General features: G+C 45.7%; 1 protein-coding gene across 6 annotated transcripts in view; it reads left to right on the forward strand.

Moving 5' to 3' along the window:
- Positions 1-9,216, forward strand: part of NUMB (NUMB endocytic adaptor protein) — a 101,754-nt gene extending 92,538 nt beyond the window's left edge. For 2 of the 6 annotated variants that reach the window (XM_073638859.1, XM_073638861.1), the window contains 4 exons: positions 2,574-2,891; positions 5,052-5,192; positions 5,850-6,017; positions 7,252-9,216. In XM_073638859.1, the coding sequence (XP_073494960.1) occupies positions 2,574-2,891; positions 5,052-5,192; positions 5,850-6,017; positions 7,252-7,961 (1,337 nt within the window). In that variant the 3' untranslated portion in view covers positions 7,962-9,216. Of the gene's footprint in view, positions 1-2,569; positions 2,892-5,051; positions 5,193-5,849; positions 6,018-7,251 lie in introns of all 6 variants that reach the window. The other 4 variants (XM_073638858.1, XM_073638860.1, XM_073638862.1 and 1 more) reach the window with 2 other exon arrangements.
- Positions 9,217-16,899: the final 7,683 nt, after the last annotated feature.

Here is a 16,899-nt window from a genome sequence, read left to right on the forward strand (position 1 = left end):
TCGCAACTAGGACAATTCGTCACCGCCTGCAGAAGGACCTGGGTCTACCAAGTTGCCGTGCCGCAAAGAAGCCCCTGCTCACAGCAGCGATGAAGAAGAAACGGCTTGCCTTTTGTAAGAAATATCAAGATTGGACATCTGAAGAGTGGAAGAAAGTGATGTTTAGTGATGAGAGCACTTTCAGGCTGGTCAGGGGAGGCTCAAAGGTTGTGCGTCGTCCGAGTACAGTGTCACGTTATGACCCAAAATATACAGTTAAGACTGTTAAACACCCTGACAGTGTGATGGTGTGGGGTGCATTCAGTGGAAGCATGGGCAGGGCAGGTTTGTACTTCCTTCCCAAGATTGTAACTATGAAAGCAAGCAATTATATTACTGTTTTGGAAGAACACATGCTTACTTTTTGGGTCATACATCAGTGTGATTACTTTATGCATGATGGAGCCCCTGTTCACAAAGCCAAGGCCGTGAGAAAGTTTCTCAGTGACCATAACATTAAGATTTTAGAGTGGCCAGGTAATTCCCCTGACCTTAACCCCATAGAAAATGCCTGGAATTTAATGAAAAACAAGGTTCAAGAGACACGACCCAGCAACATCAACAATCTAAAGGAGGTGCTGAAGACACTGTGGGTAAACATGGACTCCACCTACTTAGCCAGCCTTGCTGAGTCCATGCCTAAACGACTGCAGATGGTGATAAAATGTAAGGGTGACATGACAAAATACTAATTGTAAGAAAATATCCACAATAAAACACTTGAATCCACTTGAATATTAAGATTTTGTGGTTTCATTGAACTTGTAAAGATTTTTTTTGCCGGCACTGTACCTATGTCCCTGAGCAGTTTGAATCAACTTTTCTTAACTTTAACATGCATCAACCCAGACTCAACTGATGCATCAGATATTTTCAGTCTTTTTCACCATTTTCTCCAGTTTGCCAGTATGGGGCCGGATCACAATATTGCATCAAATGTTGTGATTCAGTCTCCAGATCAGCTCCCGCTCAAGACAGGTTGGATTGATCCCATTGCAAACAATGGAATCCATTCCCAGATGTCAACTGCCTGGTGGAAGTAATACCGGATGTATGTGTCAAGGGACCAATGGGCCTTCCAACGTGCAGGGGGACTAATGGGGCCTTCCAACGTGCACCTATTGACTTCTGTTATTGTCTATCAGCATGCAGAAATCTGCCAGTGTAAATTTACTTTTATGCTCTATGAATTTATACATACACACCATATAGCCAGCTTATATGGATATACTGTGACCTTTTTTGTCCACTGCACAATCCTTTTAACAATCGTCTGACAATAAACTGATCACAACATATTCCTATATATGTGTAAACTGGGTGAAGTGGCTCAGGACCAAACGTTAGCGTAACTGTTTTAATTTTTATTCCATAAACCAATAGTACACATGAAAATAAGCAGCTTTGTAATAGAAGCAGATTTCTCTGATAAAATATTTCTCCCACAACTGGTCTTTTATTCTCAACTCATTAGTAACATCTGTATTCGGTGAAGACAAAATTTTCCCATTACTGAGAGAAGAAACAGTTGGTGCTTTTAAAATTGTTTGGAGGGGGAGGAGCTGGAGGCGGGGACAAACATTCTAGGGAGGAGCTTGAGACTGACAGACATTCTGCTGCAAGTTCTCCTGAAAGTTACTGTTCTTCATAGAACCTTATAAGCACCAACTATCCTCTTATCTCAGTAATTGGAAAGTATATAGTCACTGAATACAGATTTTACCCATGACTTGAGAATGAAAGATCAGTCTAGGAGGAGAAAAAAAGCAGATTTCTATAATAAGATATATTACAAAGTTTCTTATTTTCGTGTGTACTATTGAGTTATGAACTATTAAACAGTTTAAACTTTTTAAAATTTAGTTTGCATGAATCAGTAGTACACGTGCCAATAAACTTTTCTATATGTTAGAGAAATCGGCTTCTTTCTCGTCCTGGATTGATCATTCATTCTCAAAATTCTCAATTCCCTAGTAAAATCTGTCTACAGTGATGAGATTTCCCCATTTTTTGAGATGAGAGAGGACAGTTGGTGCTCCGAGTTCTGTGGATAACTAACTGTTTCAGGAGAACTAGTAGTTGAATGTTTCTAGCTCCCCCCTCTCCATAGAGTCTGGTAAGCACCAACTGTCCTCTTTTATCGCAGTAAAGAGAAAAACTGTCTTCACTGAAGACAGATTCTACCTGTGAATCAAGAGTAAAAGATCAGTCCAGGAGTAGAAACAAGCAGATCTGTCTGATCAGATATATTACAAAGTTGCTTATTTTGATGTATGACATAAAATTAAAACGACAGTCACTATTTTTATGTGCGGCAGGGAAGTTTAAACTTAATTTTTTTCTATCCGAAGGTTATAGATTAGAATACTAGGGTAAAACCTGAAATATGAACGCCAATCAGGTAATGATACTGGGGGCCGCTCACAAGGTTTTCTTTTGGGTAGGCGCCACCCCTGTGTTTGGCGTATAAATACTGAACAGTATATTGCCCGGTGGACGTGACCTAATTCGCTCTCCTTTTCTGTATTTCGCAGTTGATCCTGAACCCAAACCCAAGCCTGTGTTACCAATTCCTACCACATCTGCCACAGTGACACTGACCACGGCTCCAGCCTTGCCGGCCTCACCAACATCTGAGCTCTATGTGCTCCAGGAAAGCAAAGATGGCAGCAACCCTCACATGATCCCACGCAGACACGCACCTGTGGAGCAACTGGCAAGACAAGGCTCTTTCAGGGGATTTCCTGCGCTCAGCCAAAAGATGTCCCCTTTTAAACGGCAGCTTTCTCTGAGAATTAATGAACTGCCGTCCACTGTGCAGAGGAAATCTGATTTCCAGATTGTTAACCCAGGTAAGGTGGTGAAGCGGGAATGTGTTTTGTTTTTTGTTTTTTTGTTTGTTTGTTTTTTTACAGTACGGGAATTCTCTATTTTAAAATGCATTTGGAAATCTACCGTGCGAGCCTTTGCAGAATGGTTTGTAATATTAATCAATCCAGGCAGTGGGCAATCGGAGAATTAGCAAATGCAACCCTACGTGAACACATTAACAGCACAGTGAGGTCTGGGAATGGCATTATCATTCATACACTGGCTGTGTGAATGACACGTAATGCTGCATCGTGGCTGTGAGGAATGCCTGCACTCCTGAAATTGCTTAAACCCAGGAACATTGCACCTGCTCAGTATATACCCTCGGGCGCTGACAGCAACACGTACACGAGATTGGGAGTGTTAGCCAAGAGGACAGCAATAACCGCTGCCATCAAAGAAAAAAAAAACCTTCAGTCCTTACCAGTGCTTCTCTCCAATGACTAGTGCCAAACACTGCCCTGCCATACATCGAGGCCCTTCTTGATGTATACTGCTTGATGCCAGGGCTGGCGTTAGAGGAGAGAAAAATGGCGAATTCTTATGGCCCTCAGGGACTCCAGCCAATGACGTGCTGCTAATAGCGACAGACCACGCGACAGACATGGGGCTGGGGGAGAGGGGCGGTGTCGGCGTCTATTCCAGTCACCACCCCCCCCCCACCATCCGGCATCTCACATTCAACTGTATCTTCATCCAGGATGTCAATACAGTTGAAAACAATGATGGAGGAGGAAAGCCATCATGCTCCCTCGCCCATCACTCTCCCTCGCCCATCACGCGTCTGTCAGTGGGCATGATGAGGTCACTTCTTCGCGCCATGCTGTGTCGGGCAGTGGAGCTGCTGAGGAGATGCGCTGTGGAGAGTGGAGCAGCAGGGGAACAGGGAGAGGCGAGTATGTAAGTTTTTTTTTTTAAATCATTGTGGTGGTCTTAATACAGTATGGAGGACTATGGGATGTGCATTATACTATATGGACTATGGGATCGGTGTAATACAAATAACTCTAAACCTTAGCTCAGTCGTGGGAAATAAGACGAGGTGTTTTTGTTTTCTTTTTTAAATGTAATTATATTTCACAAAAAGTGGTAACATGCAAAAAAATTAACTTATTTATTATTATAGCGCCATTTATTCCATGGCGCTTTACATGTGAAAAGGGGATATACATAGCAAAAACAAGTACAGAAATCTAAAACAAAATGAGTCAGCGACTGGTACAGGAGGAGCGAGGACCCTGCCCGCGAGGGCTCACAATCTACGAGGGATGGGTGAGGATACAGTAGGTGAGGGTAGAGCTGGTCGTGCCGCGGTATGGTGGAGCGGTGGTTACTGCAGGTTGTAGGCTTGTCTATCATTTCCATATTCCCTTAAAGGGGTTGTAATGCTTAAAATATTGATTACCTGTCTTCAGAATAGGTGATTAATATCAGACCGGTGGTGGTGGCCCCAGGGACAGACACTGACACTGTAATCACACGCACATTTATATGCATATTCACATTACTCGGTTATAATAAAACAAGCACGTTCTGACACATTATACACCCGTACACATGCATATATAAAATACACATCTACACAATGACATTTTTGTTTAGTACTTGTTGACACGACTGTTTTTGTTCATTCCTTTCTAGGATTAAAACCATAAAAATAAAGTTGTGAGGTCTTGCTTTTTTGTGAGGCAACCTGTAGATTTGTAGGGGGGGGTGGATATTTGTGCCATTTTGCCTAGAGCTTATGCATTACATTTGTGCTAACTTTTTTTTTTTTAATGGGGAGGGGGGGGGGGGACGACTTTTGCAGCATTATCTGTGCTGTATGTGCAGTATTCTGTGGACACTGCATGGAAATATTAAAAGGTGGGTATTCAGTCAAAGGAAAATATTCCAAATTTCTTTAAATGATAAATTCTATAACTTCCTGATATAGTTTTATATATCCATGCGGGTTCCCAGCTGCGTCCAGAACTGTACTGGGCGCAAGAAAGGTTTCCTATGACCATATGGAGGGGAGCAGTGTATGAAAGCAGTCATTGACTGATTATTTCTGTCACAGCCGCTACCTAGATAGGGAAGGGGGCTGGCTTAGCTACTTTTTTTCTCACCCTTTTTGTGAATCCCATTTTGTATTGCAGTTGCTGAAATGGAGGGAGAAACTGACAGCATTAGTGCATTATGCTCTCAGATTACCAACACTTTCAGTGGGCCTCCTGAAGACCCCTTCTTGTCTGCACCTATGACCAAGCCCACCACACCACAGTCTCCACCATTTGAAGGTTTGTCACTGGATTTACTGGGCATGAACTCTGGCCGTCTATTGATATTTTATTGGCTTCTGTGTGTTAATAACATGATTAACCGTCTGCTCATACTGCTAATTTTACCTAGCTGGAGCATAACACTTTACTCACTTACATTGTTTGTTGCATACATTAACAGGAATCCTTCACTAGGTTTCTGTTTTCTATCCGCTGAAGCTCTGCTAGTCTTCTCAATGTTGAGCTCTTGTCTTAGCCATTGACAGCTCTCTGCTTCAATTGGGCGTAGACAGAAAGCTACCAACCAATGGTGATGAGTGGGGAGCTCATGAGTATGGAGGACTGCATCGCAAGAACTTATCATTGAGAAGACTAGCAGAGCTGCAGCATATGAATCAGTGTTTTATCAAAACTACAGCAAGAACCCGAGTGACAGAGTGCTGGAATTAGGGTCTCTGCAGTGAAGTTTAAAATGTCTGATCCTTCACTTCCCCAGCATCATGTGTCAAGAAAATAAAGTCTCCCATACAGATTATATGGTTGGGTGGTCCTGCCATAATTGACTGGGGGGTCTAATATGTATGGGTGGGGAATCCTTGAAATATCCATCTATGTAAAGGTTTCTGCTTTGCGCATGTCCTTGCATGAACTAATCTCTTCATTGTCATGTTTCAGTGAATGGCACTGCCCCTGCATTTACACTGCCTGCTGCTAAGCCCCCACAAGTCTCTGTGGCTCCCGCAGCGGCTCCTGTCCGGGAGACCAATCCCTGGGCAAATGCTCCTACAGCATCTGTCCAGCAAGTTGCTAGCACTGGAGCACCGCCTGTGGCCACTGTTGTTGGTAAGGCAACATTAGATGGAAAGTCCTGCATGGGCGCTCTCATATGGCTGTATATTATTTGTTAAACCAAAAGCGTTTTTCTGCTGCCTGGGATCCCTTTCCATGACTATATATGTGCAGACAGAACATGAACCCAAACGCTGCTGGTTAAGCAATCTGTATAGCAGAGAGCATATACCTGCTAACCCAGTCTGATCTTCATGTTCATTGGCTCTAGATTTGAAATAATTATTTTTCTCATTACTTAGATGACAATTGGTGCTCATAAAGTTCTATAGAGAGCTGTAACTATCGTTTTAAGGAGAACTTGCAGCAGAATGCCTGTCGGCCTCTAGCGCCTCACCTCTACATAGATGAGTTACAGCTCTCCATAGAACTTTATGAGCACCAACGGTCATCTATGTAGAGGGGATGAGCTAGAAGCCGACAGATATTCTGCTACAAGTTCTCCTTAAAGTTCTATGGAGAGCTGTAACTGTCACTTTAAGGAGAACTTGCAGCAGAATGTCTGTCGGCCTCTAGCTCCTCCCCTCTACATAGATGACAGTTGGTGTTCATAAAGTTATGTGGAGTGCTATAACTGTTAACACCAACTGTCATCTATGTAGAGGGGAGGAGCTAGAGGCCCGACAGACATTCTGCTGCAAGTTCTCCTTAAAGCGACAGTTACAGCTCTCCATAGAACTTTAAGGAGAACTTGTAGCAGAATGTCTGTCAGCCTCTAGATCCTCCCCACTACATATGAAGTGATAGATGGTGCTTATAAGAGTCTGCCAGCCTCTAGCTCCTTCCCTCTACCTAGAATCTTATAAGCACCAACTATCCTCTCCTATGTAGCAGGTAGGAGCTAGAGGCCGACAGACATTCTGCTGCTAGTTCTCCTTAAAACAATAGTTACAGCTCTCCATAGAACTTTAAGGAGAACTTGCAGCAGAATATCTATTGGCCTCTAACTCCTCCCCTCTACATAGAATCTTATAAGCCCAAACTATCATCTCCTATCTCAGTAATGGGAAGATCTATCTGAATTGAGAGTGAAAGATCAGTCCAGGGGAAAAAGCAGATTTCTCTGATAAGATGTACAGTATATTACAAAGTTGCTTATTTTCACATGTACTGTTGATTTTAAGTACTGTCTCCCTAATATTTTATATACCCCGCTCTCAAATTTAAGGACTGAAAACATTCCTGGTGATTTTATTAGGATTTGTCTTTTTGTTTCGCCCCCTTTTAGGGCCGGAGTTTGTATCGACACCGACGGTAGTCCAGTCGAATCACAAGCGGACTCCCTCTGAGGCAGACCGCTGGCTTGACGAGGTGTCCAAAACTATTATGGCTCATCAGAGACAATCCCCTGTCCCTGCTCCTGTCATTCAAGCGCCGGCTCTGCTGCAGCCTGTTTCTGCTGCACCAAATCCTGCTCAGCCTTACCCAACAAACACCTTCATAGCTCCACCAACCGTGCCAGTTGCCATAGTCCCAGCTCTACCACCTACATTTATGCCTGTGCAGCAGCCTTACCCTGTAGTGAATGGAATGAGTTATCCGGCTCCTAGCGTCCCAGTTGTCGGCATTACACCTTCACAGATGGTCGCAAATGTATTTGGAGCCGCAGGACACCCACAAGTCTATCAACCGAAGCCGTCACCAGGTCTGGTCAAGCAGCAGACTTTCCCAACCTACGAGACCAATAGCACCACCAGCAGTCCGTTCTTCAAACAGTCTCCTCAGCAGCAAAATGGTTCGGTGGCATTTAATGGAGTAGACAACAGCGGTTGGGATATGGGTGCCAAGCACCAACAAGGGCAGACTTCATCCGCTCCTTTAGACCCTTTTGAAGCCCAATGGGCTGCGTTAGAAAGTAAATCAAAAGCTCGAGGCAACCCTTCCCCAACTAATCCCTTCTCCAGCGACCTCCAGAAGACATTCGAAATAGAACTTTAAAGCAGCAATGGTCTACAAAGTTGGAGACTGGTATATCAATTATTTTTCTCATGATAAATACCTTAGGAATGGACCAAGGAGGGGGGTATGGAAGTCACAATGTTCACCAAGAAAAACCTATAGTATATAAAACCATGGGGGAGGGGAATGATCAGTGTTCTTCAAATCTTTCCTTTGCTTCCCTCACAAAGCAAATCAGACTATTCTGTACCTTAGTCCATGGGATCGAAGATGAAAAAGATGGACCTACTTTCATTAGAAATAAAGAAACATGGCTACATCCCGGAGATATGACTCTCTGCAAAGCAACGTAGTAGTGCCTGAGCTTCCAAAATTAATATAAGAAGAAAATATATATGTACATATACAGATCTAGGGCGTTATACGGCGGACGTTATGTACCCAGCGCTGCCAGGAGCACAGGGGGCTGCAGTGCAACTTCACGGCGCTGACCCACCTACTTGGCAGCATCGGGGAATAAAGCCAAAATCCTTTATTTTTTATGCAGATATTTTAAATAGTTTTGGGTTAATTAATGGTTGTCTTAAGTTTGTAAGTAATCTTGCCAAAGGTTTAAAATGAAAGCGCGTTCGGTTGCTAGAAATGTATATATGATTTTGACTTAGCTGCTAATTCTTATTCGAAAGGAAACAAAACAAAAATCTAAAACTGGACCGCCTGTGGTTTTATCTTCATGCCATACGTCACCTTCAGATGTAAGTAATCATTGCTTTAATAATAGCGAGCAGTGAGGTATCTCTATTGTGCTTTTACAACAAATTACAGAACAGTATTTGCGTTGGCGTTCAGCCGTCGCAGAAAACCTGTCAATTTTTTTTTTTTTAATTCTTCCATAATTCAACATTGCCTAATCTAATAAATATATATAATGTATCTATATAAATGTTGTTTTCCTTTGACAAACTGCTGGTCTTTTGTTTATATATGTAAGTTTTTATATATTTTTATATATTAATATATATTTTCTCATATATATATATTAATATATACAGTTAGAGTTTTAATGCCACTATTATGCACAGTATATTCATCGACTTATACCGCCTGTTTTTGTTTTTTTAATGTTCTTTGACTTTACTCACTATTTTCGTCTTCCTCTTTTTGTTGTTCTCTTCTTGTATACCTCAATTCACAGAGATTCATCTTTTATCTGTAAGTTTCGGTCTTACAGTCATGTGTATATTTGTACCAATTTACTTTTAATGGAATAAACATTTGGTGGTGGAAACAATAACTTTTTCTCTGCTGTTTTCTGTATTTCTGTTTTTTTTTTTCTTTTTAATTTTGCTCATGAGTTCTCAATTCCTTTTCATTTCAATGCAAAATAAAATTATTTCTAAGTAATTTTGTGATCTTTTTTTTTTTTCTTTTATGAACTCGTGATTTAGGTTTATTAAGCCTTTTGTTGCCAAGTATGTATTTCTATAGTTTTATATTTTATTTTTAATTTTTCTTCTTATGCCAATGTAGAGCTACTCGTGTAGTGGGCAGTCTAAGCCTCCCCATTCACATTAGACTAATGTTGGCCGCACTCACCAATACAGACAGGGTTGGCCAACACTGATCGGACTGCCGATTGACTTGTTCTCCCAGAGATAAGCCGCCGGTCTAAATGTCTCGACTGTTTTCTCCTAGAGAACACGAGTGCTTGGGCCAAACAAGCGCTCCTGTGTGGGAGAGAAACTGCAGAAATGGCTGCCAGCTGAAGTATCATTCAGGCGGCAGCCAACTAATGTTTATGGGGGCTTAACTTTTATCTTTTCCGTTCACCCGCAACAGCACCCTAGAGAGAAATGAGTACCCCTTCAAGGACAGGCTACCCACAGAAAAAACGAAGCGAAGCCTCTCCAATTACATCAGTGGTTACTCTGTTTCATGGGGACAGAGATGTCTTTAAAACCTGACCCGTCCTACCTCCCCAAGGTAGCCTTTAGGATCCACAGTAATTGGGAGATTGTCCTTCCCTCTTTGGTCAATTTCTATAACCCCTAAAAGAGCGGTTCCATAGTCTAGATGTTAAGAGAAGCTTTGAGGGGGGCGTGGCCTAGCCTGGGATGTAGGCAGACGTGTTCCGGAGCTCTCCCGCTGACCGTTACTGTGTGCACCGAACCGGTGTACCGCCGAGCCCTTCAAACACCGCCGGATCCTGTGGGAAGCTCTCCTGCCGCCCTGGGGAGCGTTTCTGGCGAGCAGGAAAGCAATAATGACCTGCACCAGGCAGCGAGATCCCGGCCCTGGCAGAGGAGGCAAGGGCTAAGATGGCGCTGAAGCCCAGGAGGAGGCGGCCAGAGAAAATGCGGCGTGCTCCAGGAGGATGTCGGCTGCTGCACGCCTTGAGAGGTTTGCGAGGGTGGAAGTGGGTGAGCACAGTGCTGGACTCTCGGAACGGGAGGCTGGGGCAGAAGATGTTATGGAGGATCAGAATACTCTGGGTGCAGGAGACTGTGAGGCTGATGGCTCTGGAGATGTGGTGCAGGACAAAAATGTGGAATCTGCTGCTGATCCTGCTGTGGAGGAACCCACTCTGAAAGATGTGTTCACTGTGGTGTCATATTGCAAACAGGCGCTTACAAAGTTGTCAAAGCAGGTTACGGGTGTGCAAGCAGAAATTACTAACATTAAAGCTGCCATGCAGAAAGCTGACATCCGCACAGGAGAGGTAGAGGAAAGAGTGAGCTCAGCTGAGGACGCTATAATATCTTTTACAAGCTGCTCAGAAAAAGCAGGACAAGCAATTAACAGATGTCATTGCTAAAAATGATGACTTGGAAAACAGGTCGCGACGTAATAATGTTAGAATAGTGGGGGTCCCGGAAAAAGCAGAGGGATCAAACCCTACAGAGTTTATTGAGAACTGGCTGCTGGAAAAATTTGGAGCTGATAAACTGTCAAAGGTCTTTGTTGTAGAACGAGCTCACAGAATCCCACTGAGACCCCAGCCTCCAGGAGCAGCTCCCCGGGCCATGTTGGCTAGGATCTTAAATTACAGGGACAGAGACACTATCCTGCGTACGGCGAGGAAGATCAAGGATTTAACAATTGATGGACAAGACATCTCGTTCTACTCAGACTATTCACCCACGGTGCAAAAAATGCGCATGAATTATAGAGATGTAAAGAAAAAATTGAGAGACATGGGACTTGCGTATTCTGTGATGTATCCGGCCAAGCTGAAACTGGTTGCACTGGGTAGAGTACACTTTCTGCGATCTCCAGAAGAAGCTTTGGACTGGATTGAAAAGAATTCTAGACGAGTGCGAGAGCACAAGGACAGCTGAAGAGAGGCAGATTGTGTTTTTGTGCATGTGACTTATATTTATCCTTTGTTACCCTTTTTTGGTTGCATTTAACTATTTGTTGCAGGATACAAGTCTGTTCATGGACTGGGGCGGCGTACTGGTGGTGCATACAGTTTATGTATGAATTATTGTTTTTCATAAGGCGGGAGAGGCCTTTGGGAAGACGGTTGGTTTTTTGTTTTTCTGCAGTTTAGGCGGGAGGGATCATCTGGTGGAATAGGCCGGTTTCATTCACCCACTCTCGGATAGAGAGAACGGAACGACAAATTTGGAGGTGGATTGGGGGAGATAGGGGCGGTCAGACGAGTTTTGGTTTGGGGTATGGGGGGGGTTGGATGCGGGGGGGGGGGGCGGAGACGGACGGCATGGGGGACACCTTATGATATGGTCATATACACAGACGTTGAATCTGATAAACAATGGCGGGTATGGTTAAGGTGTTAAGCTTGAACATACGTGGTTTGGCGGCCCGTGAGAGACGGGCCATTGTTCTCCAAAATATTATGGCCCACGGGCCTTCCATTATCTGCCTCATGGAAACACACCTGACGAGGGACAAAATTGGGCTCCTGGCGAGGAAATGGGTTCAAAAAGCATACCACTCTACTTACTCTGCATATGCGAGAGGGGTTTCCATCTTGGTGCATGTTGGGACTCCATTTGAGGAGGTTGAGATTAAAATAGATAAAGATGGGCAGTACGTTTTTCTAGTCTGCAGACTTTATGGCAAATTATATTGTGTGGTGGCGGTGTATTTCCCACCGCCATTCACTGGGACAAAGCTGCAAGAGATTATAGAACTCACGAGGCATTGGACAGGGACTCCTGTATTGCTGATTGGAGATGTTAACAATATAATGAATAAAATTTGGAACAAAACTAGTAGGCAACTGGGAAGAACTGACGGAGAGGGGGAGACACCCTTTGCTAAGTATGTGTCAGAGGTGGGCCTGATAGATTTGTGGAGAGTGAGACATATGGGAGTGAAGACACTCGTGTTACTCCTCGAAGCACGGCTCTATGTCTAGAATAGACTTAGCCTTGGGAAATGGGTTGGTTAACCAAAACATCGCTCATATTGATTATTTGCCTAGGATACTCTCTGATCATAGTCCCTTGCTGGTGGAGCTGAGGTTCGGTATGTGTGGGGACGGTGGACGGAAAGAGTGGAAGGTTCACTCGGTATGGCTGGAAACGATAGATATTCAGAAAATAGCAGAAGAGGTGGAGGAATTCTTCCAGAATAACGTGGGAAGTACAGCCATAGGAACTGTGTGGGACACAATGAAGGCCTATGCTAGGGGTTTACTGATCCAGGATATCTCCAGGTGTAAAAGTCAGCACAGATTGGAGGAAAGAGAAGCATTGGCTGTGCTGAGGAGGGCAGAGGAGGAGTTCGTGCTTAATCCCACCGTAGAGGCGCAACAGAACATGAAGGAAGCTCAAAACGGGGTGGATAAAATATTTCTGGCCAATGGGGAAAAGAAGAGGGAATTCCAAAAAATTGCCTTTTATGAAGAGGGTGAAAAAGTTGGTCACCTGTTGTCTGCTATAGCGGCAGCGCAGAGAGAACCGGGATTTGTATATGGTCTCTTGGATCCAACTGGCACCCTAGTCACTGAAACGCGAGATATCTTGAGGGTTTTTAGGGACTTTTATAGCGACCTATATAACTCTAAATTAAGGAACATGGGAGATGATATAGACCAATTTTTGAGGGGAACTCTGATATCTAGGCTTAGTGAGGAGGCTAGGGATAGTTTGGAGTGACCCCTGACGGTGGAGGAAATGGAGGAAGCTTTGGCTTCAATGGCAAATAATAAAGCCCCAGAAGCAGATGGTTTACCAACAGAATTCTATGAACATCTTAGATGTACTATTGCAAAAATTGAAAGATGTGTTTTTGGTGGCCCTGGAGGTGGGAGAATTACCGGAGTCAATGCGGGAAGCTACGGTGGTGGTTTTGCCCAAGGCAGATAAGGACCTGACACAGCCAGATTCGTATAGACCCATATCCCTACTACCGGCTGATATTAAAATTTTAGCCAAAGTAATGTCTAACCAACTGAGCCGAGTGGTTTCTGGTGTTATACACCCGGATCAGTCAGGATTTATGCCGGATAGATCGAAGGCCATTAACTTGAGGCGATTATTCTTTAATATGCAATTGGCCGCTGATAATGCTGGGTATAGAGTGGTGGTCTCATTAGACACACGGAAAGCCTTTGATAGTGTGGAGTTCTCTGGCGTGTTCTCCAGTTGATGGGAATTGGTCCGGTTTTTTTTGGCATGGATAAAATTATTACATACACGCCCGGTGGCCAGGTTGAGAGTAAATGGGGAGCGGTCAGATAAATTTGATATGACTAGAGGAACCAGACAGGGCTGCCCCCTCTCCCCGCTGTTATTTTCCCTGGCCATAGAGCCGTTGGCTGCTGTACTGGGACAGTCGGACATGGTGAGTGGATTCCGGTATGGTGTGGCGGAGGAGAAGATAGCGTTCTACGCAGATGATATTTTATTATTCTTACAGGACCCTCAGATGTCATTACATGGAGCAATAGCTATTATCATTAGATTTGGTTTATTATCTGGGTTACAAATTAAAATAAATCTCATATTATGGAAATAGAAACCCTGGATAGTTTAGATGTTGAACAGGTGGAGCGTACACAACTCAAATTGGTACGAGAAATTAAGTATCTTGGAATTATAATAACATTACCAGTAAAGGAGTACATTCAGTTGAATGTATACCCGATACTGGGGAAATTAAAGGATAAAGCATCTACATGGAGCAAAATGTGCCTCTCAGTGGTGGGACGCACCAATCTTCTTAAAATGGTGCTGATGCCCAAATTGTTGTACGTTTTATATAACTCCCCTGTGTGGATTCCTCAGCCGGTGTTCCAGTTCATTAATGCAATATTTAGAGATCTGGTCTGGGGTGGAGGGCAGCCTAGGATTAAGCTGGAGATTCTTCAGAGGCCGAAAGAGGAGGGGGGTCTCGCCCTACCAAACCCATGGGTATATTTTTTGGCAGCACAGTCCCAACATATTAGAGGGTGGGCGCAGAGGGCAGTGAAGGGGACTATTCAGGCGGTTTTCTGGAACTTCATCTTAAAAAGAGTCCATTGGTAGTGGGTCTAGAAACGGGACTTTTTGGGAAGATGGGTGTAATGCACACGCCCGGACTGACTGGCGTGTGCGTGTTTATGTAGTGATTCCACTGTGCCATGAACCGGAGAGTGCCTGGAGGGGCGTAACTAAGTATCTGCCCGATCCGACCAAGGTCGCACGACGGCATACGACGCCAGTGCACCAGGGAGGAACCGAGCAGAGGAACCAGGGTCTACTCCAGGTCAGACTCCGGACACGGCTGTTGACCCACACCGGGGAATACAGGAACAGGCAGACTAGAGCACAAGCTGGGTAGGGTCCAGTACAGACTGGGAGACAAATTCGAAACCGCAGACGCGGTAGACAGAGCTGAGCAAAGCGAAAACCGCAGACGCGGTGGCCAGAGCTGAGCAAAGCGAAAACCGCAGACGCGGTGGCCAGAGCTGAGCAAAGCGAAAACCGCAAACGCGGCGGACAGAGCTGAGCAAAGCGAAAACCGCAAACGCGGCGGACAGAGCTGAGCAAAGCGAAAACCGCAGACGCGGCGGACAGAGCTGAGCAAAGCGAAAACCGCAGACGCGGCGGACAGAGCTGAGCAAAGCGAAAACCGCAGACGCGGCGGACAGAGCTGAGCAAAGCGAAAACCGCAGACGCGGCGGACAGAGCTGAGCAAAGCGAAAACCGCAGACGCGGCGGACAGAGCTGAGCAAAGCGAAAACCGCAGACGCGGCGGACAGAGCTGAGCAAAGCGAAAACCGCAGACGCGGCGGACAGAGCTGAGCAAAGCGAAAACCGCAGACGCGGCGGACAGAGCTGAGCAAAGCGAAAACCGCAGACGCGGCGGACAGAGCTGAGCAAAGCGAAAACCGCAGACGCGGCGGACAGAGCTGAGCAAAGCGAAAACCGCAGACGCGGCGGACAGAGCTGAGCAAAGCGAAAACCGCAGACGCGGCGGACAGAGCTGAGCAAAGCGAAAACCGCAGACGCGGCGGACAGAGCTGAGCAAAGCGAAAACCGCAGACGCGGCGGACAGAGCTGAGCAAAGCGAAAACCGCAGACGCGGCGGACAGAGCTGAGCAAAGCGAAAACCGCAGACGCGGCGGACAGAGCTGAGCAAAGCGAAAACCGCAGACGCGGCGGACAGAGCTGAGCAAAGCGAAAACCGCAGACGCGGCGGACAGAGCTGAGCAAAGCGAAAACCTCAAACGCGGCGGACAGAGCTGAGCAAAGCGAAAACCTCAAACGCGGCGGACAGGGCTCTGTTCACACGGAACAGACTAGAAGGGAAAGGCAGAACCAGATACCCACAGGGTACTTGCAGAGAAGTAGCGAGTGGACCACAAACTCACAAACGGAAGTACAGTGACAACGAGCAGGAGTAGGTACGAGTTCAGACTCTGCAGAAAAAGGAAAGGAACGGACATAGAGAAAAAACAGGTAAAAGATAGGAGAGAGTTCAGACTGGAACTGAGTGTACGGAGGAGACCGACACTGCAGCGGGATACAGGAGCGGGTCTGGGAATACGGCCCCCAGAGAGGCGGGACGAACAGGCAAGGAGCGTGTTCAGACTGGCCTGGAAATACAGCCTCCAGGAAGGCGGAACGAACAGGCAAGGAACGAGTACAGACTGCAGGTTAAGGTACACAGATAGGACACAGTACAGACATGGGAACAGATACTGCAAGACAGGTAACATAGACAGGACCTGGCATGTCAGAGACAAAAGCCAACTGACAGGGCAAGATGCTCAGGCATGGGTTAATGGGGCAGCTGGTTTAAATACCAGGTGACAGACAGCAATAGGCTGAGGACTCACAAAGGGTGTGCCTGCAGCAGGTACAAAAAGCAGGAAGTGATCGGGCGCCGCCCATAAGCAGCAGACACAGAAGCAAACAGACAGCATGGAGGGAAGCCAGAGAGACACCCTGGACTGGAGATCAAGTGCGCGCTCTTGCACAGTGGGAGATGGACCACTATGCAAGGACGCTGCCAGGTATGTTACAGTACCCCCCCCCCCTTACGCCCCCTCTTCTTCAGGCCTGCCAGAATGTTCCGCAGGGAATTCGAGGGCCAATCCTTTACTTCAAGTAGATCACTTCCACTGTCCACTGGAGAAACTGGTCTCGTCTGGGTAGCTAGGATGCTACCTCCTATCCAGCCATCCTCAGCAGCAGACGAAACAGGTGGAGTACCAGGAACAGCACACAGGGAAGTCTCTCTCCACTTATTATCAGGTAGCACCCCAGAGGGTTCAGGAGACAACTGGAAGTCCTCCGCCGGGTTGAAGGAGTGCAGAGACTCGGGGGTAACCTCTGCTTCGGGGTACATCTTGTCAAACTCACAGGATGAAATGGGCGAGGTATCAGGTACAAGGTGTAGAAAAGTCCCTGTTACCTTGTTATCTGGTGGTACCCAGGAGGATTCAGAAAACAACTGGGAGTCCTCCGCCGGGTCGGAATAGTGCAGAGACTCGGGGGTAACCTCTGCTTCGGAGTAC

Source organism: Phyllobates terribilis, unplaced genomic scaffold (assembly GCF_046119375.1).
Source record: "Phyllobates terribilis strain yellow unplaced genomic scaffold, ASM4611937v1 Scaffold_7__3_contigs__length_470593459, whole genome shotgun sequence".
NCBI lineage: Eukaryota > Metazoa > Chordata > Amphibia > Anura > Dendrobatidae > Phyllobates > Phyllobates terribilis.